The 23140-nt window shown below is 36.1% G+C and overlaps 1 protein-coding gene across 10 annotated transcripts in view; it reads right to left on the bottom strand.

Moving 5' to 3' along the window:
* PTPN13 (protein tyrosine phosphatase non-receptor type 13) overlaps nucleotides 1–23140 on the bottom strand; it is a 212510-nt gene that overhangs the window by 142763 nt on the left and 46607 nt on the right. For all 10 annotated transcript variants that reach the window (XM_072622571.1, XM_072622572.1, XM_072622570.1 and 7 more), the window contains exons 3-6: nucleotides 18537–18715; nucleotides 14472–14537; nucleotides 11090–11275; nucleotides 6490–6583 (exon numbers count right to left, since the gene is read on the bottom strand). In XM_072622571.1, the coding sequence (XP_072478672.1) occupies nucleotides 6490–6583; nucleotides 11090–11275; nucleotides 14472–14537; nucleotides 18537–18715 (525 nt within the window). The remainder of the gene's footprint in view (nucleotides 1–6489; nucleotides 6584–11089; nucleotides 11276–14471; nucleotides 14538–18536; nucleotides 18716–23140) is intronic.

Genomic DNA, 23140 nt, shown 5'->3' on the forward strand with positions numbered 1-23140 from the left:
CTTTCTCTTTTTCTCTCTACTCTACACTCCCAGAAACGTCTTATAGTCAGAAAGAGCAGATTCCTGAATGGGTATCTTTCTACAGGAAGAGTTAAAAGAAACCTATGACCTGGGGGGAAAAGAGGATCTGAAACTTGCCACACCTTGCCATTACAATGAGCAATTCAAACAGTGTAGGTAACAGATTTTTTCCAAGGACTAGCTAAGGCTAACAAGGTTGCTTACAGAGATTTGGTGATGATTTTTTTAGCCAAGATAATCCATCAAACAAAGAAACAGGAAGACAAGTCTTCAGTCCAATGCAACCTTCTTTATCTTATGAAGTGAAAGTTTCAGAGTATTGGCAAAAGATACTAAGAATAAGAGTTCATATTATCTATGAACATTAACTTAGTTGTTAATACCAAGCTGTCAGTACTTTAATAAATGACAAAAGAAAGGAAATAATACTGAGGAAATGAAATTACAGTAATCTTGGCATTATTGTTATAAATGACACCAAGAGAAAAAAGGTTGTAGCAGCTTAATATGGTTCACAGTTTCGTCTATTGTACACAATAGTGCAAAAAGAACATTTTTTGTTAATGAGGCACTGGTTCTCAAGGGCTGTGATATATGCTGGTTCTAAAAATGTATAAATACTCTGAGGTAAGGTTGTACTTTGGGACTTACTCTTTGGAAGTGTTTGTTTGTCCAGATGAGACTCTGGGAAGCTGCTAAGAAGCCCCCTGGCTTTGAAAACCCAGATGTTGGTGCTTCTCTCTCTGGTAACAACGTATGTATGTAATGGTCAGACAGCTGGATCTCTCTGTTGATCTATGATGTATGTACGGCTTATGTCAGACAGTTGGAAGTCGTGTCTGTTGATTTTGATTTCTCTGTATTTTTTCTGAAGTTCAGGGTGCTGACTTTTCCCCCTGAACTAAGTGAATAATACATGTACTTGATTAAAGTGATTGTTGGCCCCTCAAAAGTTGCATTCCTTTTATAAATACTGATCTAAGAACGTGTGATATCAGGCCCTCCTCTGTATGTCAGGGTCCTTGCTTTTACAGGATAATCTACACCAATATTAAGAGGATATTGATGAGCCTTTGAGAAAGTATTAAGTAGGCTTTAAAAATGACATTCAACGAGATTATGTCTTTACAGTCACACAACTAATTGAAAAACATAGTAAATATAAAATCCTACAGTGCTTATTGCTTGTTAACTATGACAAAAAATTGACTTGCTAGCACAATACGTAGCCTTGAGGGCTCTCTTCAACAATGTAGGCCAACTCTATGAAGAATAATTAATATTCTACTGCGAAAGAAAGCTGGAAGAGTAATCCACAGATCTAGTCCATCAGTATATACTTCTTTGACAATACATGGAAATTAGGGAGATCCAGAACTGAAAAGAGAAGAACCTTTGGAAAAATGCACAGTGTTCTTAATGACCTCCTCCTCCTCCTCAAACGGAGGTTTGTTTTATTTTTTAAACATCAATTCTCTTTGTGGGTTGAGTCATGGAATATCACAGCATCTGAAGAATTAAAAATTTGAGGTCATTCAAAGAACAGTAGGAATGCCCAGGTGGGTGTGAGAAGGTTCCTCTATATTAATAGCAAAGAAATTGGCAGAACAAATAGTATAAAGGGATGTCATTGCATTATATAACCACAGAAGGAAGAGATGGTCATATAGCAAAAGGAAAAGCTAACCAATAAATAGTATCCATATGTTAACAGAGGAGTCAAAGGAAGGCTCCTAGAAAGTTAGGTAGATTTCATCTCAAGTATTTAAGGAGTAGAAAGTAGCACAGAAGAGTAGACATGGTAAGGTTGATCTGTACTATCATGAGAAATTTGATATTTGCATAAGATCAGAAATCTATGGAAATACTGAATTGGATGAAAAAAGGTGACATTTCCAATGTTTTCTAGATGTAGGGCTTTGTAAATATAGATAAATAATAATTATATGTAGAAACCTATAAAATAGGGCTAAAATCACTAAGAATACTCAATGTGTGTCCCATTGGCATATGTAAACATACATTTTATTATGTTTTGGATACTGTGCGAAGTACTGAGGATACAAAAAAGAAAATGCAACAGGTCCTGCCTTCAGAGAGCTTATATTCTATCAGGGGAGAGAACGCGTACATGGATAAATATACAGAGAACAAATTCGAAACAAATTCAAGGTAGTCTTGGGAGAGAAGGGGTTGGAGACTGGGGGAAGAGGAAAAACTTCATTTAAAAGATGGTCCTTGGGTCGTGTCTTGAAGGAAGTATAAGGGTGGAGGTAGATCAGGAGGTGCATGAGATGGAGGGGTGGAGGGAGTGCCTTGCAGACATGGAGCATGAGGCATTGCAAGAGGGCCAACATGACTGAATCATAGATTACAGGAAGAGAAGTAATGAATAATGGGGCCTAAGAAGCTAGACTGGGATCAAGTTGCAACAAGCTTTAAAATCAAAACCCAGTCATTTATACGATATCCTATAGGCAAAAGGTAACCAATGGAATGGAAAAGAGTGACATGATGGTTAGACCTAGGCTTAACTAAAGCTCCCAGGAGCTATGTGGAGTAACGGCTGAAAGAGAGGAGACATTTGAGGCAGGAAAAATAAAAGAGATTTTAGGCTGTAACAGAAGCGATCAAGTTGGTGACTATAAATGGAAAGAAAGGGATGGATGTGACACATTGCAGAGGTAGAGAAAATACCTGGCAAGTGCTTGGTTATATGGGGTGAGGAGCATCAAGGAACTTTTAACATCTGGGCTCTGGAGTTTTCTTACAGAGTTTCAATGAGAGAAGTTGCTTTTTGTCATTTAAATAGCTTTGAGACCTTTCAAAACTACACAAGATTGTTCTCTAATAAACAGAAGACATCAGCAGAATGCCCCTCTGGCATTGTACTACTGATGTACCAGGCTCACTACAGAGAATGAGTCTGATGACAAATGTGAAGCTCTTTCAGCTCTTTTGGCCAGAGGCAAGAATTCTGCTTTTTTTTCTATTCCCTTAAATATTTTCTTTTAACTGTAACTATCAAAGAGGAGTTTTAAAAAATCTCTTAAGAGGAAATAAAGAGATGAAGTAAAATCTTGCAGACTACATTTCGGTATTACCCATATAAATAAACAGTAAAATCACTGTGTCCAGAACAAAGGAGGCAGCCTTGCAAAGGATATGGGGCTGAACATGACATGAAAGAGTGGGAGGTCATGGCCCTATTTTCAGAAATCCAATAAATTAAAAACTTAAAACTGAACTATAAAAGCTTTCCTTACGGAGAGCACTGTGTAAAAAGTCACAGGCTAAAAATAGTGAAAACAGTCTTTTGAAATGCTCTATGTAAAACTGTTCAACAACATAAAAACGCCTGATCCTAGGGATACATTTAGCTTATGCTAACTTCAGGACTAAATTGAAATAAAAAGACTCCAACGAAACCATCTTTAACCAACAACACTCCCATTTTGTCATTCCCTCTACTACATTTACCTTCTCTACATGAAGGTATGTAGTCTTTTAAAAGGTCTTTTAAAAATCCTCAGCATGTCTTTTAAAAATCCCACTTCAAAATATTGTATATAATTTTTACAAACTAGCACTAAGCTGTTGTCACCAAAGTGCATCCCACCTTGATCTTGCACCAAGAGTTAGAAGAAACCCTCTCCAAGCCACCATGATTATGGAATAAGCTACAACTTCTAACTGGGTGAGAAAGGCCTGACTTCTCTCCTTAGCACAGGCCATTTTATCAGTAGTAGGGAAGTTACACGAGAAGCTGGAGGATCATGCCTTAGCCATGGGAAGGATCACAAAAATCAAACCTTTTTAAGGTTATCCACTCAGAACTAAAAATTAATTTGTAAATAGCTCACTCCTCCATGCCAATGAACCATAATGCAGCAAACATTTATCATGGGTTTCTACTTATCTCATTAAGTCTTCCATTAAACATCAATCTCTATCTTAATTTTCAATATATTCTACCATTGTTGGCTATGTAGGATAAGGGCCATTTTTTATTTTATTTCATTTTATTTTATTTTAAGATCATCAACTTCCACAGTCAAAGAATTCATGGACTCCCAGGCCCCAACGTGGTGATGACGTCTCTTTTTTCTTCTGCTGGACTAGTTCACAGCAGCAGACAAAGTCGATCATGAGGACCAGACTTCACAAGCTTCAAAGTTTTTCTAGTTTCAGAGAATTTGCCATAGCTTGTGTTCTACTGGATAAATCTGAGGGAAACTGCGGTCACTTTCCACTACAATGATGCAATGGAACAGTACTTTTGTGGAGACTTTAAATGATGTGTAATTAAATTAAATTAAACTAGAACCACTTTTTTTGTTTCTTAATTTGCATACAATTTTACCTTCAAAAACAGTTAGATTTGAATAAGCTGCAGAATCTCCTACAATTAAATTTAAAGGTATACAGTTTTATAGATGCTAACAGTTTTATGGACAACTGAAATAAAAAGTTTTTAATAATAACCTAGAATCTCGATGGCTCAAATAAACATTTTTAAAAAAATCTTGCATATCATCTAAATGTGATAGTGAGATAAATGACAAACAAACAAGCTGCAGAACTTGGAAATGTTATTCATCTTAAAGCAACTTCCAGAGTATTTTATGATATATAATAATATACATAATATAGTATATAATATTATATGATATCCAATATAATTATAAAATATGTAATATGACATATTTATGTATTTAATAAAAATAAAGATTCAGCCCCCTCTTCTCCAAAATTTTCACTTGCAATGTTGTCCAGTGAAAACTGATGTTTGTAATTATAACCATGACACCTTCACAATCCCAAAGTGTCATCTGAATCATCAAAAACCAATTAAATGATATCTTTAATATACTTTTAGCACTGGAATTTTTCCAGTTTGCTAAATTAATACCAATACAGTTCAATTCAATGAGCATTATTTAAGTGCCTACTACATTCAAGGCACTATATGGAGGACTAGGACTCTAAAGACAAAAATGAAAAATGTCACCTGCTCTCAATGCTGATATTCTATAGAAGAACACTTAAATACAGATGATACAACAAAATCTGAGAGGGGAGACTGTTAGTTGTAGGAACTAAGAAAAGCAGAGGTGAGATTTTTTTTTTGAAAGGCTGAAACTGATTGATTATTGCTTTTGAATAACTTTGCACTCCTCAATTCATATATATGTTGTATAAGTGTTAGGAATTCTTTTTTTCTCTTTCTTTCCTAGGAATAAAACTATTTCTCAATTACCAAAAGTGAGTTCAACAATGTTTCTTTCCCTCTTTTTCATGGTTTGCTGGTGCACTGGGTAGGAAAGGGGGAAGAGAAAAAGGAATAAATTTAGAAATGAATATAATGGAGAAGTCCCAGATGCAGTATAGAAGGGCTTGCCCTTGGCTAGGGTACAGGAATAGATGCTAAGTGGTGATCTGACACCACTAGGCAGTTCCAAGGCACAGACCAAGGGAGAACTAATTGAGGGGCTGCACTTGTGCCTTGTGGTGATATCTGAGGGTGAACAGTGGTCTTGGACTTTGGGATATGCACTGAGGAAGGAGGAAGTTAGAAGCAAGCAACAGTTGTGTGGTTCTGATCCCCAGGAGTGAAGTGGAGGCTCAGTCCTTATTAAATACCTATGTTCTTCTCACACATCTGATTAACAACTGTGGAAGCAACATGGAAGAATGGACAAAAAGTGACTTTAGAGTCAGGAACACCTGGTTTCAAGTCCTGCCTGTGAGGTGGTTGGCTGTGTGATCCTGGAGAAGTTATTTAACTTGTCAGTGGCACATACAATTCTAAGACTGTGACCATGTATCAATTTACATTCTAAGAAGGAGTTTCCTCATTGGGAGTTCTCTACATTGGGGAAATCACAGTTTAGGACTGTCCCCAAGAGTACATAAAGAAGCAAGAATTTACAAATTCACCTCATGAAAATATACTGACATACAGATGAGAAAAAACATTTTCCTTATACCATAAAAAGTAAGAGGTATGAAATAATAAAACTGAAGAAAAAGAGCCATCCAGGGTATTTAGTCATAAATTAACATTTGCCTTCTGGATTAAATTTCAACAGTGTTCAAGAAATCTATGATATTTTTCGATCACTTTTCTTACTGTTAATATTTTTTTAGCACAATAGGAAAACCATTATAAACTAAACTAAAGCTACTAATGTAATAATATAATAATTAGGGTTAAAGTGAAAATTATTTAATCTGGAAAATTTCAATGTATTATCAAGTCACATGAATAACATTAAAGAACTGATTTACTGATTTTGGTGGGAAGACCCAGAATCCTTCCTGCTCATAGCTAACCGATTTCTTCCATCTTTTGATCTAACTTACTCCATTTAATCCCACATTTATAATTCCTCCTGATAATCAGAATGTTTTTTTGGCAGACAGAGATCAAGTCAGCATGTAAGTGTTCACAATCATTTTTCTTACCAGTGGGTAGTCCTTTGCCTCTCAATCGATCGCGAAGGGCTTGGCTTCTATCAGGACGTAATTTCTGCTCATTGTTACAAAGAGGTTGATCCACCTGTAAAATAATCAGAAGTCAGCACTGACAAGGATTCCTCTCATCCAAGTCTGCATCTCTCCTTTTAATAGTACAGTAACAATAGTAAGTCACTTAGGAGTTTTTCTATAACATCCACAAAGGAACCAGAACCTTCTTCCTGCCTTGAATTCACTTTGCTCTGGTTAGAAATGAACATTTCAGGTCTGGTCCATTCACCTCCAGAAAATGAAAATGAAATGCAGATGCCAAAAAGTAATGTGCACATAAGTTAATGAAGTCAAATCAGTAAGCATTTATTAAGTGCCTACTGTGTGCCAGGCATCATAGTAGGGGCAAAAACAGTCTCTGCCTTCAATGAGTTCCAAGTCTAATGAAGGAGACAATATCCAAATAATTACATACAAACAAGATACAGTCTGAATAAATTAGCGATAATCATCAGATGGAAGGCATTAGCCTTAAGGAGGATCAGGAAAAGCTTCTTATAGAAAGTGGTATTTTAGCCAAGTCTTGATGGGGTGGAGGGGGGGAAGAGAAATCAGTTTATTTTTATTTAATTTTTTTTTTTATCTTTAGTTTCAAATTCTCCCCCTCCCCACTCTCCCTCTCATTGACTACAAATATACATAGTCATGAAAAGCAAGTTACTACACTAGCCATATCCCATTCCCCCCCCAAAAAAGGGAAGAAGAGGACAGAAAGAGCTGAAAGTAGGCTTCAATCTGCACTCTGAGTGCATACACTTCCTATCCATAGCTCGATAGCATGTTTTATCCTTTGGGAACATGGTGGGTCACTATGTTGACTGGTACTAGGTCTTAACACTATAATGTGGCTGTTGCTGTGCAAATTGCTCTGGTTTTGCTGACTTCATTTTGCATCAGTTCATACAAGTCTTCCCAGGTTTCTCTAAAACCAACACATCATCATTTCTTATAACACAATACTGTTTCATCAGGTTCATATACCGCAACTTGTTTAACCATTTCCCAATTGATGGGGGAATTCCCTCAATTTCTAATTCTTTGCCATCACAAAAAGAGCTGCTGTTTCTATACAAAGGTTCTTTCCCTTTTTATCTTGTTCTCTTTGGGGTACAGACCTAGTAGCAGCATCTCTGAGTCAGAGTATGCTCAGCTTAAAAGCCTTGGAAGTTTACTTCCAAACGACTTGCCACAATGGCAAGATAAGTTGACAACTCCATTAACCTTCTTTTCCACAGTCTCTGTAGCATTTGCTGTTTTCTTTTCTGTCAACTTTATGGGTGTAATGAAGTGGAACCACGGGATTATTTATACTTTCGTTTCTCTAATTGTTAATGATTTAGAAGGTTTTTTTTGTATGACTATTGATAGCTTGATTTTCTTCCTCTGCAAATAGTCTATTCACAACCTTTGAACACTTTGTCAATAGGAGAATCGCTCTTATTCTCACAAGTTTGAATTAGTTCCCTGTATTTATCTCAAAAATGACACCTTTAGCAAATAAACTTGCTACAAATATTTTCCCTATTTACCTGCTTCTCTTCTTGATTTTAACTATATTGACTTTATTTCTTCCAAGTTTTATGTAATCAAAATTGGTCATTTTATCTTCTGTGATCCTCTTTATCCCCTAACTGGTCATTGACTCTTGCACTAATAACAGACCTGACTGGTAATTTCTTTTCTTGCTCCTTTAATTTGTTTATGATATCACCCTGTATGTCTAAGTCATGCATCCACTGGGAGCTTATTTGGACATAAATGGTATGAGATGGCGTTCTATGCCTAGTTTCTGCTTCACAGGGTAAGGTTTGGTACATTTTTTTTTCCAAACTCATTTTCATTTTTTCCTTCTAGTTCTTTCATTTCATTTACATTCTCAACTCTTTTTTTCTCTAACATCTTCTTGCCACACTATCTTGTATGTACCCATTTATGTACATTTTGTTTTCCCCAGTAGAACGTAAGCTCCTTGAAGGCAAGGGATGTTTTTGCTTTTTCTTTGTGTGCCCAAAATTTAATAGTGTCTATTACACATGAAGTGTTTAAATGACAACTGACAAACATAACTAGATAGTGAATAATCAAAATATCAATCTAATTTTAATAATCAATTTTACTTCTTCCTCATAAAAATGTTCTCTTAAAAATATCCAAATTCACATTAAAATACTATAAATTTGATGCATTCCTGATGAAGACACTAATGGAAGAAAACCACTAGCAAAAGGACTGATTCACAAACTAAATAACAGAAAATGACTTCTAATACATCTGTGCATAAAGCTTATTTTGAATCTTGTGTCTCTTAGATTGTACTAGAGTCTATACCAGAAAACAGTAATCAGTCAAATTTAATGGTAATTTAAGGTTAAAACATTCCCTGCTTATTAATAGGCCTCAATACCTTTTGTTAATTTCTACTGAGGCACTGGGTCAGAGGGTCCTGCCTCTGGCTCTGAAAAGTGTATAAATATTCTGAGGTGAGGTTTTACTTTGGGGTTTAGTTTTTGGAAGCAGGTTTGTGTGCCTGATGAGACTCTGGGAAGTCGCTAAGGAGCCCTCAGCTTTGAAAACCCAGATGTGGGTGCTTCTCTCTCTGGTAACTATGTATTACTTATGGTCAAACAGTTGGAAGCCCTGTCTGTTGATCTTTATTTCTCTGTATTTTCTCTGTAGTTCAGGATGCTGACTTTTTCTCCTGAACTAAGTAAATGACATATGTGCTTGATTAAATCAGAATGTTGACTCCTCAAAAGTTGCTTTCCTTTAAAAAAAACCAACAGATTGAAGAACCTGTACAGCAGGCCCTCCTGTGTATTTCAGGGTCCTTACTGCGATACCAAATTAGATATCTTTCTTATCATAGTTCTTAAATTGCTTTTCATGTCTTAATGACCTCAATTCCATTCCCTCTTTTCCTAAAATAAGACTTAAGTGGAACTGCTCCTAAGAGAATATCATTACTTAAATGAGCTAAACAGGGACATTATAACTGATTTTATTGTCAATCTACAAAGGTAAGGGGAATAAAATGAATCAATAGGGCTTCCAAGTCTGAGGAACAAGATATCAAAGATTCCATTATGTACTAATAATAGCAAGCTCCTAATTGCCTTTCTACCAAGAACCTCAAAGCATTTCATAAGTACTATCTCTATTATTTTCATACCTATTTAGTGAAATCGAATGATTATTCCAACTTTAATTAGAGCCAAACTAAGGAGTAGTCTTAGTTCTAACAGTCTTTGATAATATGACATTTTCCAAAATAAAACATCACCTACATTGTTAAATTAAGAAAATTTACTATATCCTAGGTCTCTCTTTTATTAAAGACCAGTGGTCAGCGAACTCTTGCCTGAGGGTCATATCTGACGTAAGAGCCAAGAACGGTTTTTGCATTTTCAAATGTTTTGAATAAATAGAAATTTTAAAATGTAAATACCAGTCTATTAGCAGGTCAAATAGGCAGCAAGCTGAATTTGGCCCTTGAGGAGTAGTTTGGTCACTTCTGATATTAACTACTGAATTATAAGAACTGTGTGTAGGGCTAGTTAAATGCTATTGTAATATTACATTCTTATACCATCAGAAGCTATGTCTATTTAGCAATACAGATATCTCTTAACTATATCTATGTTGCATGTAGATATATACATTGTGTATACACACACACACACACATATGTATGTATGTATACCTTCTCTCTCCATCTTACCCCTGATCCCAGTGTCATTGTTAGGTCCTTGAGGGCTTGGTCTATGCTGATTTTATCTTTGTGTCCTTAGAAACTAACACAGTTTACACATAATAGGTACTTAATAAATATATCCTTCATTGAACTGATCAAAAAAAATTGGCAAACATTCAAAATTTTTAAATGATTAATTAAATAAGTTGGAATTACTTATGAAAAGTCATCAGACAGTTGATTCTGTTGTTCTAGTGACCAGAGAAGTTAAAGGACCTCATGCAGGCCAAACACAAAAAACTAGTCCCATGTATCCCAACACATATGAAGAAGCAATTTTTGCAATAGCAAGACACTTAGAGCAATAAATTAACTATAGTGTATGAATATAAATGATTACTCTAAGCCATAAGATAGGATGAATATGAGTCATTCAGACAAACATAGAAGACCTGTATGAAACCTCTATGGAGTGGAAGAAGAAACAAAATTAAAGCATTCACAGTTCCCATAGGGCAGCTGAATTCAGATTAAATGCCTTGACCAATCTTAGTGTAGATGAATGAAAAAGAGTATTTCCCTACTTTTAGTAGTGGGGAGAGGGAACTATAGGTGCACAGCATTGTATCTGATATCAAATAAATGCCCATAGGTTTTGCTCAACCGGTTTTCTTTGTTTTAAACAAGAGTTCAAAGGCATGATGGGAAAGGCAGAAATAATGGGAAATTACTGTGACTTTCTTTAAAAAAAAAAGGCATCAATAAAACTTGCAAAAGTAAAAATAGACATGCAAAATGGCAAGCAATTTGAATGCAATTTTCTCACAGATAAGAACAGTGGCTTACCCCAGAAAGGCTTCCAAGAACCAACTTTACCAACTGTTTTACATAGGAGAAAGAAGGTCCACAGTTGCTATTCCTAATGTGGGCACTGCAAGCATCCAGGACAGTCCGTATAGAAACACGAGCATAAATAACATCTTCACACATGCCAAGCAATATGCTGTTCAGATGGTCTCCAAGCTTGATAGGCTGAGAACAAAGGAGGAAAAAGTCATGCTAAATTCACCTTTACAGTTAATGCAGTAATAACTTTCATCATACTATATGAACTTGAGCCATACTTCAATGAGATCACCACATAGTGAATCTTTAAAAAATGCCAGCAAAAACCCCTCTATAATAAATATCAGGGTAAGGGGGAAGGAGGAAGAGGCTGTGGTTTCTTAGGGTTTTTCTTCTGGTTAATAGGCTAGTAGCCTGCATGCTTAATATATCTAAAATACTTACTCTTCCTCCCCAAAAAGCTGGCAGTGGAGGTACTAGCATAAATTAAAGCAAATCTAAAGTTATACTTCATACCTATCCCATTGGCAAATTTGACAAAAATGGCAAATGGCAAAGTGCTGGAGAAGCTGTGGGAAAACAGGTAAATTAATGCACTAATTGGTGGAGTTGTGAACCTAGTCCAACCACTCAGGAGAGCAATTTGGATCTATGCCCAAAACGTTACTAAACTATGCGTATCGAGCACTGTCATTAATAGGACTATACTCCCAAGGAGATCAAAGAAAGAGGAGAAGATCCTATACATATAAAAATTTTTATAGTAGCTCTGTTTGTGGCAAAAAACCAGAAAGCAAAGGAATTGCCATCAACTGGGCTTATACATGTAATAGAATACAACTGTGATCTAAGAAATAAAGAAAGAGAGAGTTTTGGAGAAACAGTGGAAGACCTGTACGGACTAATGCAGAGTTAGGTGGCCAGAACTAAGAGAACATGGCAAAAATGAACAATCTGTAAAGACTTAACTTGGATCAACATAATGATCGATTACAGTTTCAGAATACTAATGATGAAGAATCCTACCCATTTTCTCACAGAGGAGTCATGAATTAGTGTACAAAATGAAACACACATTTGCAGACATGGCTAATATAGGAATTTTTCTTACTTGACTATGTTTTTCTTCCCCCACAGTCAAGGGCAGAAAATGTTCTTTGTAAATGTTGTGTCCCTCTTGCTCCTCCTCCAAAAGAATGTAAACTCCTTAAGAACAAGGTCAGTTTTGTTTCTGTTTTTTATTCCCAACACCTATCGCCACATTTAGCAATAATAGGTACTTTAAGTATCAGATTGGTTAATAAGACAAAAAAGGAAAATTATGGATGTTGGAGGGGATATGGGAAAACTGGGACACTAATGCACTGTTGGTAGAGTTGTGAACTGATCCAACTATTCTAGACAGCAATGTCGAATTATGCCCAAAGGGCTATACAACTCTGAATATCCTTTGATCCAGTAAATAATACTAGGTCTATATTCCAAAGACATAAAAAAAGAGGAAAGGATCTATTTGTACAAAAATATTTATTTCAGCTCTTTTTGTGTTGGTTAAGAATTGGAACTCAAAGGGATGCCCATCAGTTGGAAAATGGCTAAACAAGCTGTGGGATATGATTGTAATGGAATTCTGGTGTGATATAAGAAATGACAAGCAGGATGATTTCAGAAAAACCTGGGAAAGACTTCCATGAACTGATGCAAAGTAAACAGAACCAGAAGATCATACGCAGTAACTGCAATATTGTTTGATGAAGAACTGTAAATGACTTAGCTATTCTCAGCAATATAATGATCCAAGACAGTCCGAAAGGACTAACGATGAATCATGTTATCCACCTCCAGAGAAAGAACTGATATTGTTTAAGTACAGACTGAAGCATGTTATTTTTCATTTTCTTTCATTCTTTTTCTCTTATTAGTCTTCTGGTACAAAATGACTAATATGGAAATGTTTTACACGATTGCACATGTATAGTCTATATCTGACCGCTTACAGTCTCGCAGAGCGGGGAAGGGAGAGAAGGATAGAATTTGGAACTCAAAACTTAAAACAAAAGCAAATATTAAAAATTTTATTTTAACATGTAACGGGGGGAATAAATATATACTAAAAAACATAAGTGCTTAATAAATTTTTGTTTACTGGTATTGAATGTTATCACTATGACTAACACTGAACTATATACTAGGGAAGTTAATTGAGATTCTAGTGGATATCCCTTGAGAAGAAAAGATTTTGTTTGAAACTCTTCAGAGCAAAATAACAGTCTTTAGATTGGTATTGGTTTCAAGCTATAACACTTCACAAAGACTGGAGGTAAGTGATCAATACTCCTACATAATCTAACTGTAGCTATCACTCCTAATATGAGACACTGTTTCTATTAAAATATAAGAATCAACATCAGAAGTTATTTTTTTGCATCAATTTAAACAATCCTGTACATGCATTATATTCCACAATTCTTTCAAGTGTATCCATTATAGATTTTTGTCATATCTCACATGTAGTTAAACTTCAAGGTATACTTCTGAGAAATATTTTCTATGGTAATTTAACTTTCTTTTATCATTTTTAAAAATAAGGTATATTCAACTATATATATATGCATATGTACATATATGAATACATATACACACACATATACATACACAAACATGCACATAGGTATCAAACTAAAATAAGAATACTTTTCAGTGATTCTAAGAAATAAAACTTTAAATTTAAAGAATCTTACATGCACCTTACAATTTTAAAAAACCCATTAATTTGTTTTATCTAGATTCTACACTGACTTCTCTCTTAGATACAAAATTACCATAAGTACTGTAACAAGACTGACATATAGAAAGCATGGAGAGGCAAACTTAACTAAATAAATGATCATAACTTTGTGGTATTTTTTCCATTTTAACTGAGTTCCAGGAATTGTCGGAATCAAAATGCAATCAATCAAGCATTTATTCAGAACCCACTACCTGCCAGGAATTGTGGCAGGTGTTGGGATACAATTATAATGAATAAAACAATACTCACTTACACAACACAGTAACAAAGATTTTTATAACTCCTATCAGCTATTACCCTCAAACAATAACAAGAAAAACCAACCTTCTGGTTTTGTAGCTCTTATGTAGGAATATTGCTACATTTCCCTGAATATATCTGAGGCCATATTACCTGGCTTACCTTTTCACTCTACCTCATATACCAAAATAAATTTTTCTAGTGTTTCATTGAAGGTCATTTTGCTCAGAGAATAATTTTAAATAGACATTCAAAGAGATGCTAACCTATTGAACTATGCTGCTTCTGAATACATTTTAAAAATATAGAAAAATCTTTTAAAGATATGAAAACTGATGAAGTCTGACTTACTTGAGTTTGAGGTACTTCATGGTCAGCTCCCCAGTACAACGTCATTCCAAGAGAATAAATATGTATCTGGGAATGAAATGCAAATCCTTAGTTATGTCAGTTTAATCATGGTATAAGAAAAACTGTGGACAAAGTCATAGCAGACTAGAGTATAAGCTCTATAGGCAAGGACTTAACATACTATTTCCTCCAATGCCAATCACAGTATTCTATACAAAATAAGTACTAAATAAATGTTCAATGGAAACATAGCTAACATCTACAAACAAAAAAGGTGCCACCATCCCCCACCAACACTTAAGAGATCTGGGATAATCATTCTCCATTTTGAAAAAATTTTTTTAGGGTTTATTTTTAAAACATGGTACTAGAGAAGGCATTTATTTTAATAATTGAAATAAAATACTGTCAGCATCAGAATATGCAAAAAATTCTCTAAGAGTTACTAAAATATTTCCCAAATAAATGCTTCAAAGTAGTTGTTTTAAATAAGGAACTTTATACACCCTAAATAACTAGCTAATTTCCAAGTGGGTTCACTGAGTAAATAAAGATTAAAATCTTTATTTTTATGAAAGAGTAGCTGTATGAAACAGATTACCAGGTTTTAATTTTTTAAAGAGCAATAGCAATCATTTGACTGCCCTTTCATTATATATATATATATATATACACACACACACACACACACACAAATTATATATATATATGCACACACATATACATATATTACTGAAAGTGGCCCATAATATGCAAAACAAAAACTATATAACAAACTGCAATGTTAATAATACTACATATGACAGCATTTAATGTTATTAACTTTAGAGCTAATATCACTTGAATTCAGTTAAATTCACAAAGGCTATACTTTTCTTTCTCTGCTTTATTTCCCCCTGGTTTGAGTAACAGGGCCATATGTATTTTATAGAAGGAGTTCAGCAGTATCTCTTCTTTCCCTATTTTAGTCAGTCGCTAAATGTTTATTAAGTAACGTCTACGTGACAAGTCCTGTGCCAAGTATTGGGGATACAAATATGAAAAAGACAGACAGTTCCCCTACCTTTAAGGAGCTTACAATCTAATGGGGGAAGAATGTACAGAAAAGGAAACTCAAAAGAATAGAGAGGAGAAGTACCCGGTGTGAAGGTGTAATGGAAAAGTCCAGTGGAATACAGTTAAGTGGGAAATGAAGAGATCAGACAGCTGGCCAGACCACTCTCCTTAACATAGAGGTTTAAGGAGGAGACATCTTTAATCAGCAGGATACAGAGTACTAAGTATACTGATGAGGTCTATTTAGCAAACAATTTATATTAGAATTAATTGCTTTTTTTTTAATGCTTTGTAAAAACATATCTGTCAATCCACCTGATTGTGGGGATCTTTTTCCTTGGGAGTTCATCTATGCCTTCTTCAATTTCTTTTTCTAAGACTGCGTTATGTAAATTGTCTATGAGTTGTCCCTAGAATAAGATCACACCTCCTACCTGACCAGGCTGTACTACAGATTCATACTAAGAGAGACTTGGTAATCACGAAGAACCAACATACACAGAAATCAAGCCCCACTGGAATGGCCACAGCTGGTAGCATGGAGAATATATACAGCATGAACGTTCCCTGTCACTTATCTCTTCTGGGTGGCCAGATAGTAATCTGAATCACCTTTCATGAAGCTATGTGTCATGGGATCAATGGCCACTTTTGACACAAGCAGGAGTCTTCAAACCTACTACCTCCACAAAGAACCAACAGCTACATGAGAGAAAAGAGTAAGAATCTCAACTCCCAAAGATGCTAAGATCTGACTGTTCTCAAAGGAAAATGCATCTGTTAATCTGGCTTATTAAGAAATCTCCCACCAATTCAGGTATGCTCTCATAGAAAACTACTTTTGAGAGTTTTGAGGCAATCAATATTTCTATTATTACTGTAAAATCCTGGAGAGCAGGGACTGTAATTTTTCAGCTTGTTGTCACACAGTAAATGTTTGAGATAATGGAATATTTCTGTACCGTCTCCAAGATTCCGTGTGTAAAAAAAAGGGAGAAAAAGATTTTTTTTTAAGAGGAGGAAGAAAGTACCCTTCAACCTAGATTTATTTTATCCCAGTCCCTTCTATGCTAGAGAAGAAGAGAAAGAGAAGGGTTAGCTAGTTGACTCAACTTCTAAGTTTTTATTTACAAGACAATGAATAAACGATCTTATTTAATATTCTTTTATAAAAAGTTATTTATCTGATTGGTTAGGCTGATAAAAGGAGTGGCTGTGAGAAAAGAGGTACATTAAAGAACTGTTGGTGGAGCTGTGAACTGGTTCAACCATTCTTAAAAGCAATGCAGAATTATGCCTCAAAGTTTGAAACTATGCATGTCCTTTGACTTAGCAACACTACTACTAGGTCTATACTCCAAAGAGATCAAAGAAAGAGAAAAAGGACTCGTATAGACAAAAATATTTATAGCAGCTCTTTTTGTGGTGGCAAAGAAATAAAAATTGAGGAGGTGTCCAACAACTGAGCAAATGATTAAACAAGTTATGGTATATGAGTGTGATGGAATACTATTGTGCAGTAAGAAATCACAAAGGGGATGGTTTCAAAGAAACTGCAAAATGAAGTGACTACAACCAAGAAAACAATTTATGATGTCAACAATGCTATAAAGACAAACTACTTTGAAAGACTTGGTAAATAATCAACATCAATGACCAACCACAATTTCAGGGGACTCATAACCAAACATGCCCTCCACTTCCAGTTAAAGAGTGATGGATGCAGTGCAGATTGAAAAATATTTTCTTTTTTTTTTCTGTACATGGGCTAATATGGGAATGTGCTTTACATGACTATACATACTTAGACATGACAAATATAGAGACATGCTTATATGATTATACATACTTGTCATGTACTTTGTTTATCTAGCCTTCTAAATGTGGAGGGAGAGGAAAGGAAAAGCATTCAAAGCTGAAAATAAAATAAAACTAAAAAAAAGTTTTTTAATTGTTTATCTTAGAATCAACTGAAAATTTGGTATTAAATTCTGCCTCTCTCAATATTCTCCTTGTCAACTTACTTATAACATTCATTCATAATTTCTTGGCATAGAAATGACATATTGTCAAAATATTTTGAATTCTTTAATAAAAAAAAGTAAATTTTCCAACAAAGCTGCTTCCCTTAGTCTAGAAAAGGCAAGTATATAAAATTGGTGGGAAAAATCCCCTTTTCTTTCCATTTGACAGCTTTGCCTATTCTCATTAATCACTTTAGCCTAGAATTCAGGTCAGATGATAAGAACTTGCTTCACATTTCATAAAACATTTGGGTAAGGGCATGTACAGTCACAACAAGGCATAGAAAACGAAACTGCTGATGTAGGACGACTATTCCTGTTTAACTGGTTGCCAGGTGTATGAACCATGTGAGGACAAAGCTGAAAGTGGAGTTTAAAAAGAGATGTGTAAGAAAACTGGGCTTTTATTAACTAGCAACTCTGAAGATCCCATAACCTACAGGAAACTGCAGTGTTTTATTAGCACAGTTCAGTACTATCTGGTAGGCACTTACACATTTACTACATGAATGGAGTATTGTTTTAGGAGAAAATATACCAAAGCATGAAAACTTCAAAAAGAAGAAGGAAAATTATGATGAAATTGAAATTAGTTGAGTAGTAACTTTTGCTGATCACCAAAAAAATTCCACTGAGGGGAAAATACCTAGCTTGAATGTATGTCAATCTTAGCCCCCTGGAAGTAACCAAGTGACTTAAAAAGTCTAAGTCCAGTGATTGGATAGAATTTGGGAAAATTTGAGTGTAACCACAGCTTTAACAGTTATATTCATTAAAAAAAATACCCATTTAGAGTATTTCTGTGCTATAAGAAAAAGGAATTTGGAGAATTCAGAGAAACATTAGAAGATTTAACTGATGTAGGGTGAAAGAAGACAGACCAAGGATGCACTATGCGAAATGACTATAATAAAATATGCATGTGTATGAATACATGGATGGCAGGGGAGGTAAGGGAGAAAGACATTATAAAAGTTGCAGTTACCTTTTCAACATCTGAGAGAGAGTTCAGCGACTGGTTCTGAAGAATCTCAGGCGCCGTGAAGGCTCGAAGGTCTAGATGGGAAACACTCTCATCTGTAAATGACACACTGCCAGATGGTAACAGCAGCAGAGACCATGGAGAAATGATAAAGCCAAGGGCAGTAGGGTCTGCTGTGTTCACTAGATAGATGGGGGAAAGAGAGGAAAAGAAATGATTAAAATGCAAATCTCAATTAGCAGAACTTTCTTTGTATCACTTAGATCATTCTTGACACAAGATGACAACATTGTTAAATAGTTTCCTCAAATACACACACTAGGATATAAAATGGAGCATTTCTTCCCTGATGCCTCCATATATGGCATTAAGGACAGAATAAAGGACATGTTGACTCTCAGTACGGACTGCAACACAGGAGGGGAGTATCCCCCATCCAACTCTCAGGATTGAAGGAGCACCATGTACTAATAACGCTTTAATTTTTGAAAGCTGCAGAAGCACAGAAATCCTAGAAGTGGGGAAACAAAGACTTTTAATTCATAACCCATCATAAAAAGTAAGATTTGGGGGAGGTTTTCCTTGTGAGTTAGAGAAATGATAAGTAAGTGAGACAGCAGATAAAGCACCTGGAGTCAGACTTTTGTTCAAATTTGGCCTTAAATACTTCCCAGCGGTGTGACCCCAGACAACTCGTTAACTTCTGTAGACCTCAGTTTCCTCATCTGTAAAATGGAGATAATAGCTGCACCTACCTCAAAAAGTTATTATGAGGATCAAATGAGGTAAAATTTATAAAGCGCTTAGCAGCACACTGCCTGGCACAGAGCAGGTACTATGTAAATGTTAGTTATCATAAAACTAAACTCTGGAGTTGAAAGAAGTTAGCTCCTTTCTGATCCACCATAATTGAAACTTGTCAGTGTTTGGGGTACAATTTTTATTTTCATCAATTACTGATGTGGAAATTGTAATGAGAGGTTTTTGGGGGGACTTGTTAATTCTTTTGCTACAAAATATGATAATCTTAGGTACCTGTGGCAACAACTTTCTACTCCCCAAAATGAAAGATGTTTTTTGTAGCTTTCAGACTGACATTCCAGAGCAGTTTAGAATAAACTCCTTATGTAAAGTTCTGCTTGGAGGAATGACTTAGAACAGTCTTTGCCATAAATGTAACTTTTTTCCAAAGGTTGTTTCACAGTGATTGCTAATTGAACTAGATAATGGACTTGTGGCATTAATGGAAGGTCTGTTACACTCATCCCGTTAGCCCTGGGTAGACAAAGACCCATTAGGGGTCAATGCCAGGATCACTAATTCATCCTGAATAGGCTGTCCTGACATCTCTCCAGGTTAGAGGCCAGGGAAGCACTGTCCTGTAGTATCCACTCTTTACAGAACATTTCAGTTCTCCTATTAACTAAAGCAAAATGAACATTCTCTTTTTAACTTCTGCATAATCTAAAGTATCTTAAATAGAGGTCCTGTCTCATAATTAGGAAGACAGGTTCAAGTTCTGTCAGATATGGCAGTGTGTCTCTTGACAAGACACTTAACCTCTTAGTGCCCAGGGCAACTTTCTAAGTAGCCAAGAAGATGCAAACCTGCTGTCCTAGTTTCCTCCCTGGGATATCACAAGTCACATAAACAACAAGAACTCAAGGTAATTTGAAATGATCTCTATCTATGGAGTAGCATGGCACAAGGATACATGCGTACTTTCAGATGTGCCACTATGAATTGGGTGACCCTGAGCAGGTTATTTAATCCCTCTTGGCTTCAGTTTCTCCATCTGTCAAATGACGAGGGGTCTTAATTTTTTTCCCTAAAGAGTTAGATTTAGAAACCTAGCATTAACATCAATTCTACACTATTTTTATTATGAAAAAATAATTCCTGATGATCCAAATCTCTTGCAAGATTTATTGCAGCTTACGCTGACAACAGTGGGAGGCAGATTCAAAAAATGCCAGTGAGAATGTTACCTTATTAAAAAGCATAGGAGGACACTGTCAAGCATCTCTAGGATAAGGCCATCACCAAGAAATGCATCATCCTGAAGACCGCCCTTAGCATTGGTACACATACCTCATCATCAGCCTCGTTGGCTTCTGCCCCTCTGGAGGGCGAGAGGGCAAAACAAAAACTCCTCTCAAAGCTTCCCTTTACAGAGGGCTTAACATCCCAACCATCTTTTCATTTGCCACCAGCTGCTCTGCTAGCTTTCAAGACTACCGTCATCATCATGCCACTTCCTAGTGGTGGCGGTGGTAAGACGGAGAAGAAGGAGGAAGAAGAGAGAGAAAAGAAGGAAGAAAAGAGGAAGAAAAGGAAAAGGAGGAATCCTTTCAATTTCCTTCCATTCAGTTCTATTATATTATTTGTTTTTTTACTTTCCATTTTCAAATTATCAATTAATCCTGAAGTTGGTTATGCTCATACTGGTCTGATTCCCTTTCCTTGCTTAACCCTGCCTCAGCTCACATTCCCTTACTCTGTTAAATTCAAAAGATTCAGTTAGCCTTCGAGTCCTTTTAATTCATCACTGGAACATCCAGAGACTAATATCTCTTGCCTCTGAACCTATATCTACTCACTTTCATGCCTGGAATACAGATTTCTCCCTGGGACCTCTGTTCAGAGGTTTCCTGAAGTGCTCATTTGAATTCTTAAGTCCTAGTTCTTCCTTAACTCCAGGTACCATTCCTCAAAGCTCTCCTGCTCTCCTGAAATCAGTCCCAAGTCTCTCCCCACACCTGCCAAAGTGATTTACCTGAATTGCAGATTACACTCCCCTCCATCATGAGTCTTACTCAGTGACAGTCTATTGACTCCAGTGGGATGAAACAGAAATACTTCTCTTTTACCTGGACCTTTCCTACCTCTCCAGTGTTGTTTACACATCACTCCCCTTCACATACCCTTTGATCCAATAACACTGATCTTCTTGAGGTTCTTTAAGTGAAAAACAATTATCTCCATTTCCCCACTGTAAGCTTTTTCTTCCTTAGTTTCCTGGTCCTCCCTATGTTAGAATATGCAAGCACCTCGAGGACAAGGGCTGTTTTTGCCTTTCTTTGTACCCCCCAGATCTCAGCACAGTGAGAGAATCCATAGAAAGTGCTTAATACATGCGTGTTGACTAAGTAATGGACTTTTGGAAGAGCTCTGAAGCAGACTGGAATTCGAATCCCCAAATTGCTAAACTAGCACATCCTTCCACTAGTGACACCACTAGGGTCTGTACTGATATACACCCCGGAGATGTCAAAGAGAGAAAAGGAAAGCACCCACATGTGTCAGCATATTTAGAGTCACTTTTGTGGTTGTTGTAGTAAAGTGCTGGGAGCAAATTAGACACCTGTCAATTGGGGAAATACCTAAATAAATCAATGTCAGTGCATGGAACAGAATTTATTTTATTATTTTTATTATTATATTTATTATTAATTATTGATCCATAGGAAATGATAAAAGGGTGGATTCAGAGAAGCCAAGGAGGACTTAACAGTAGAATCTGATGTAGTGAAATAAAGTAAAGGAAATGAATTTGTACAATGATGACTGCACGGTAAAGGAAGGCAACTGACTACCTGGAGCATCAGGGGTGTCTGTGCTCAAGGCTTTTATGAGTTTGGAAAAATCACAACCTCCCTGGGACTTAGTTTCTTCATCTATAAAATGGGGCCAGGCTAGATGGCCTCGCTCTGTCGGTCACTGATCCCAAGTCCAGGGCTGCCTTTGTTTCATCACAACTGCCTCTGTGAGCTGACCTGGAAAATTCCAGCCAAAGTCACTGAGCTGCAATGTGAGGAGGGCCTGCCAGGGTCAGGCTGATCTCAAGAGATGCTGTTCCACAGGCTATGGGGAAAATGCCTGGGTTAAAGGGAAGAAACTATAAATTCCGATTCAATTCAGCACGAATAAAGAGAAAAATACATGATATGTTTCACGGCATTTTCTTTAATGTCTGATTTCATTAACAAAATGTCTCCTAAAAGTAATTAAAAGAAATAATTTAGGAAATGCAAGTCCACCTTTCTTTCCAATTCTCTGACTAATACTGCTTTCTGTCCCCTCCTCCTCTCTCCAGGGCCTGGGACCGAAAGAAAAGCTATCTACTGTCAGTCACATTTCATCACCATTATTTCTTGATCTTTGGGGAAATCTAGTATCTGGTGTTCAAGAAAAAAATTACAATGGTATCTTATTTTTATTATTTCCATAAAGATACTCAGCTTACAGAACATGAGATAATTCAAGGTTCCAAGTATATTAAAATTAGAATCCAAAAGATCCTTTAGGAGATCCAGTCTGAGGCATTTACTAGCTGGGTGACCTTGGACAAGTCACTTAACCCTGTCTGCCTCAGTTTTCTTATCTGCAAAATGAGCTGGGGAAGGAAATGGCAAACAATTCTAGCATCTTTGCCAAGAAAACCTCAAATGGGATCAGAAGCCTTGGTTGTGCTAAAACAACAACTGTACAATCTAATCAACCAGTTTTATTAAGTGCTTGCTAAGTACTTGGGACCATACACACTTATGCACAGTTCCTAGCACATCTATGTGCTTAATAAAGTGCTTGTTGACTGACTGACAAAT

This window comes from Notamacropus eugenii, chromosome 7 (genome assembly GCF_028372415.1).
Source record: "Notamacropus eugenii isolate mMacEug1 chromosome 7, mMacEug1.pri_v2, whole genome shotgun sequence".
Classification (NCBI taxonomy): Eukaryota; Metazoa; Chordata; class Mammalia; order Diprotodontia; family Macropodidae; genus Notamacropus; species Notamacropus eugenii.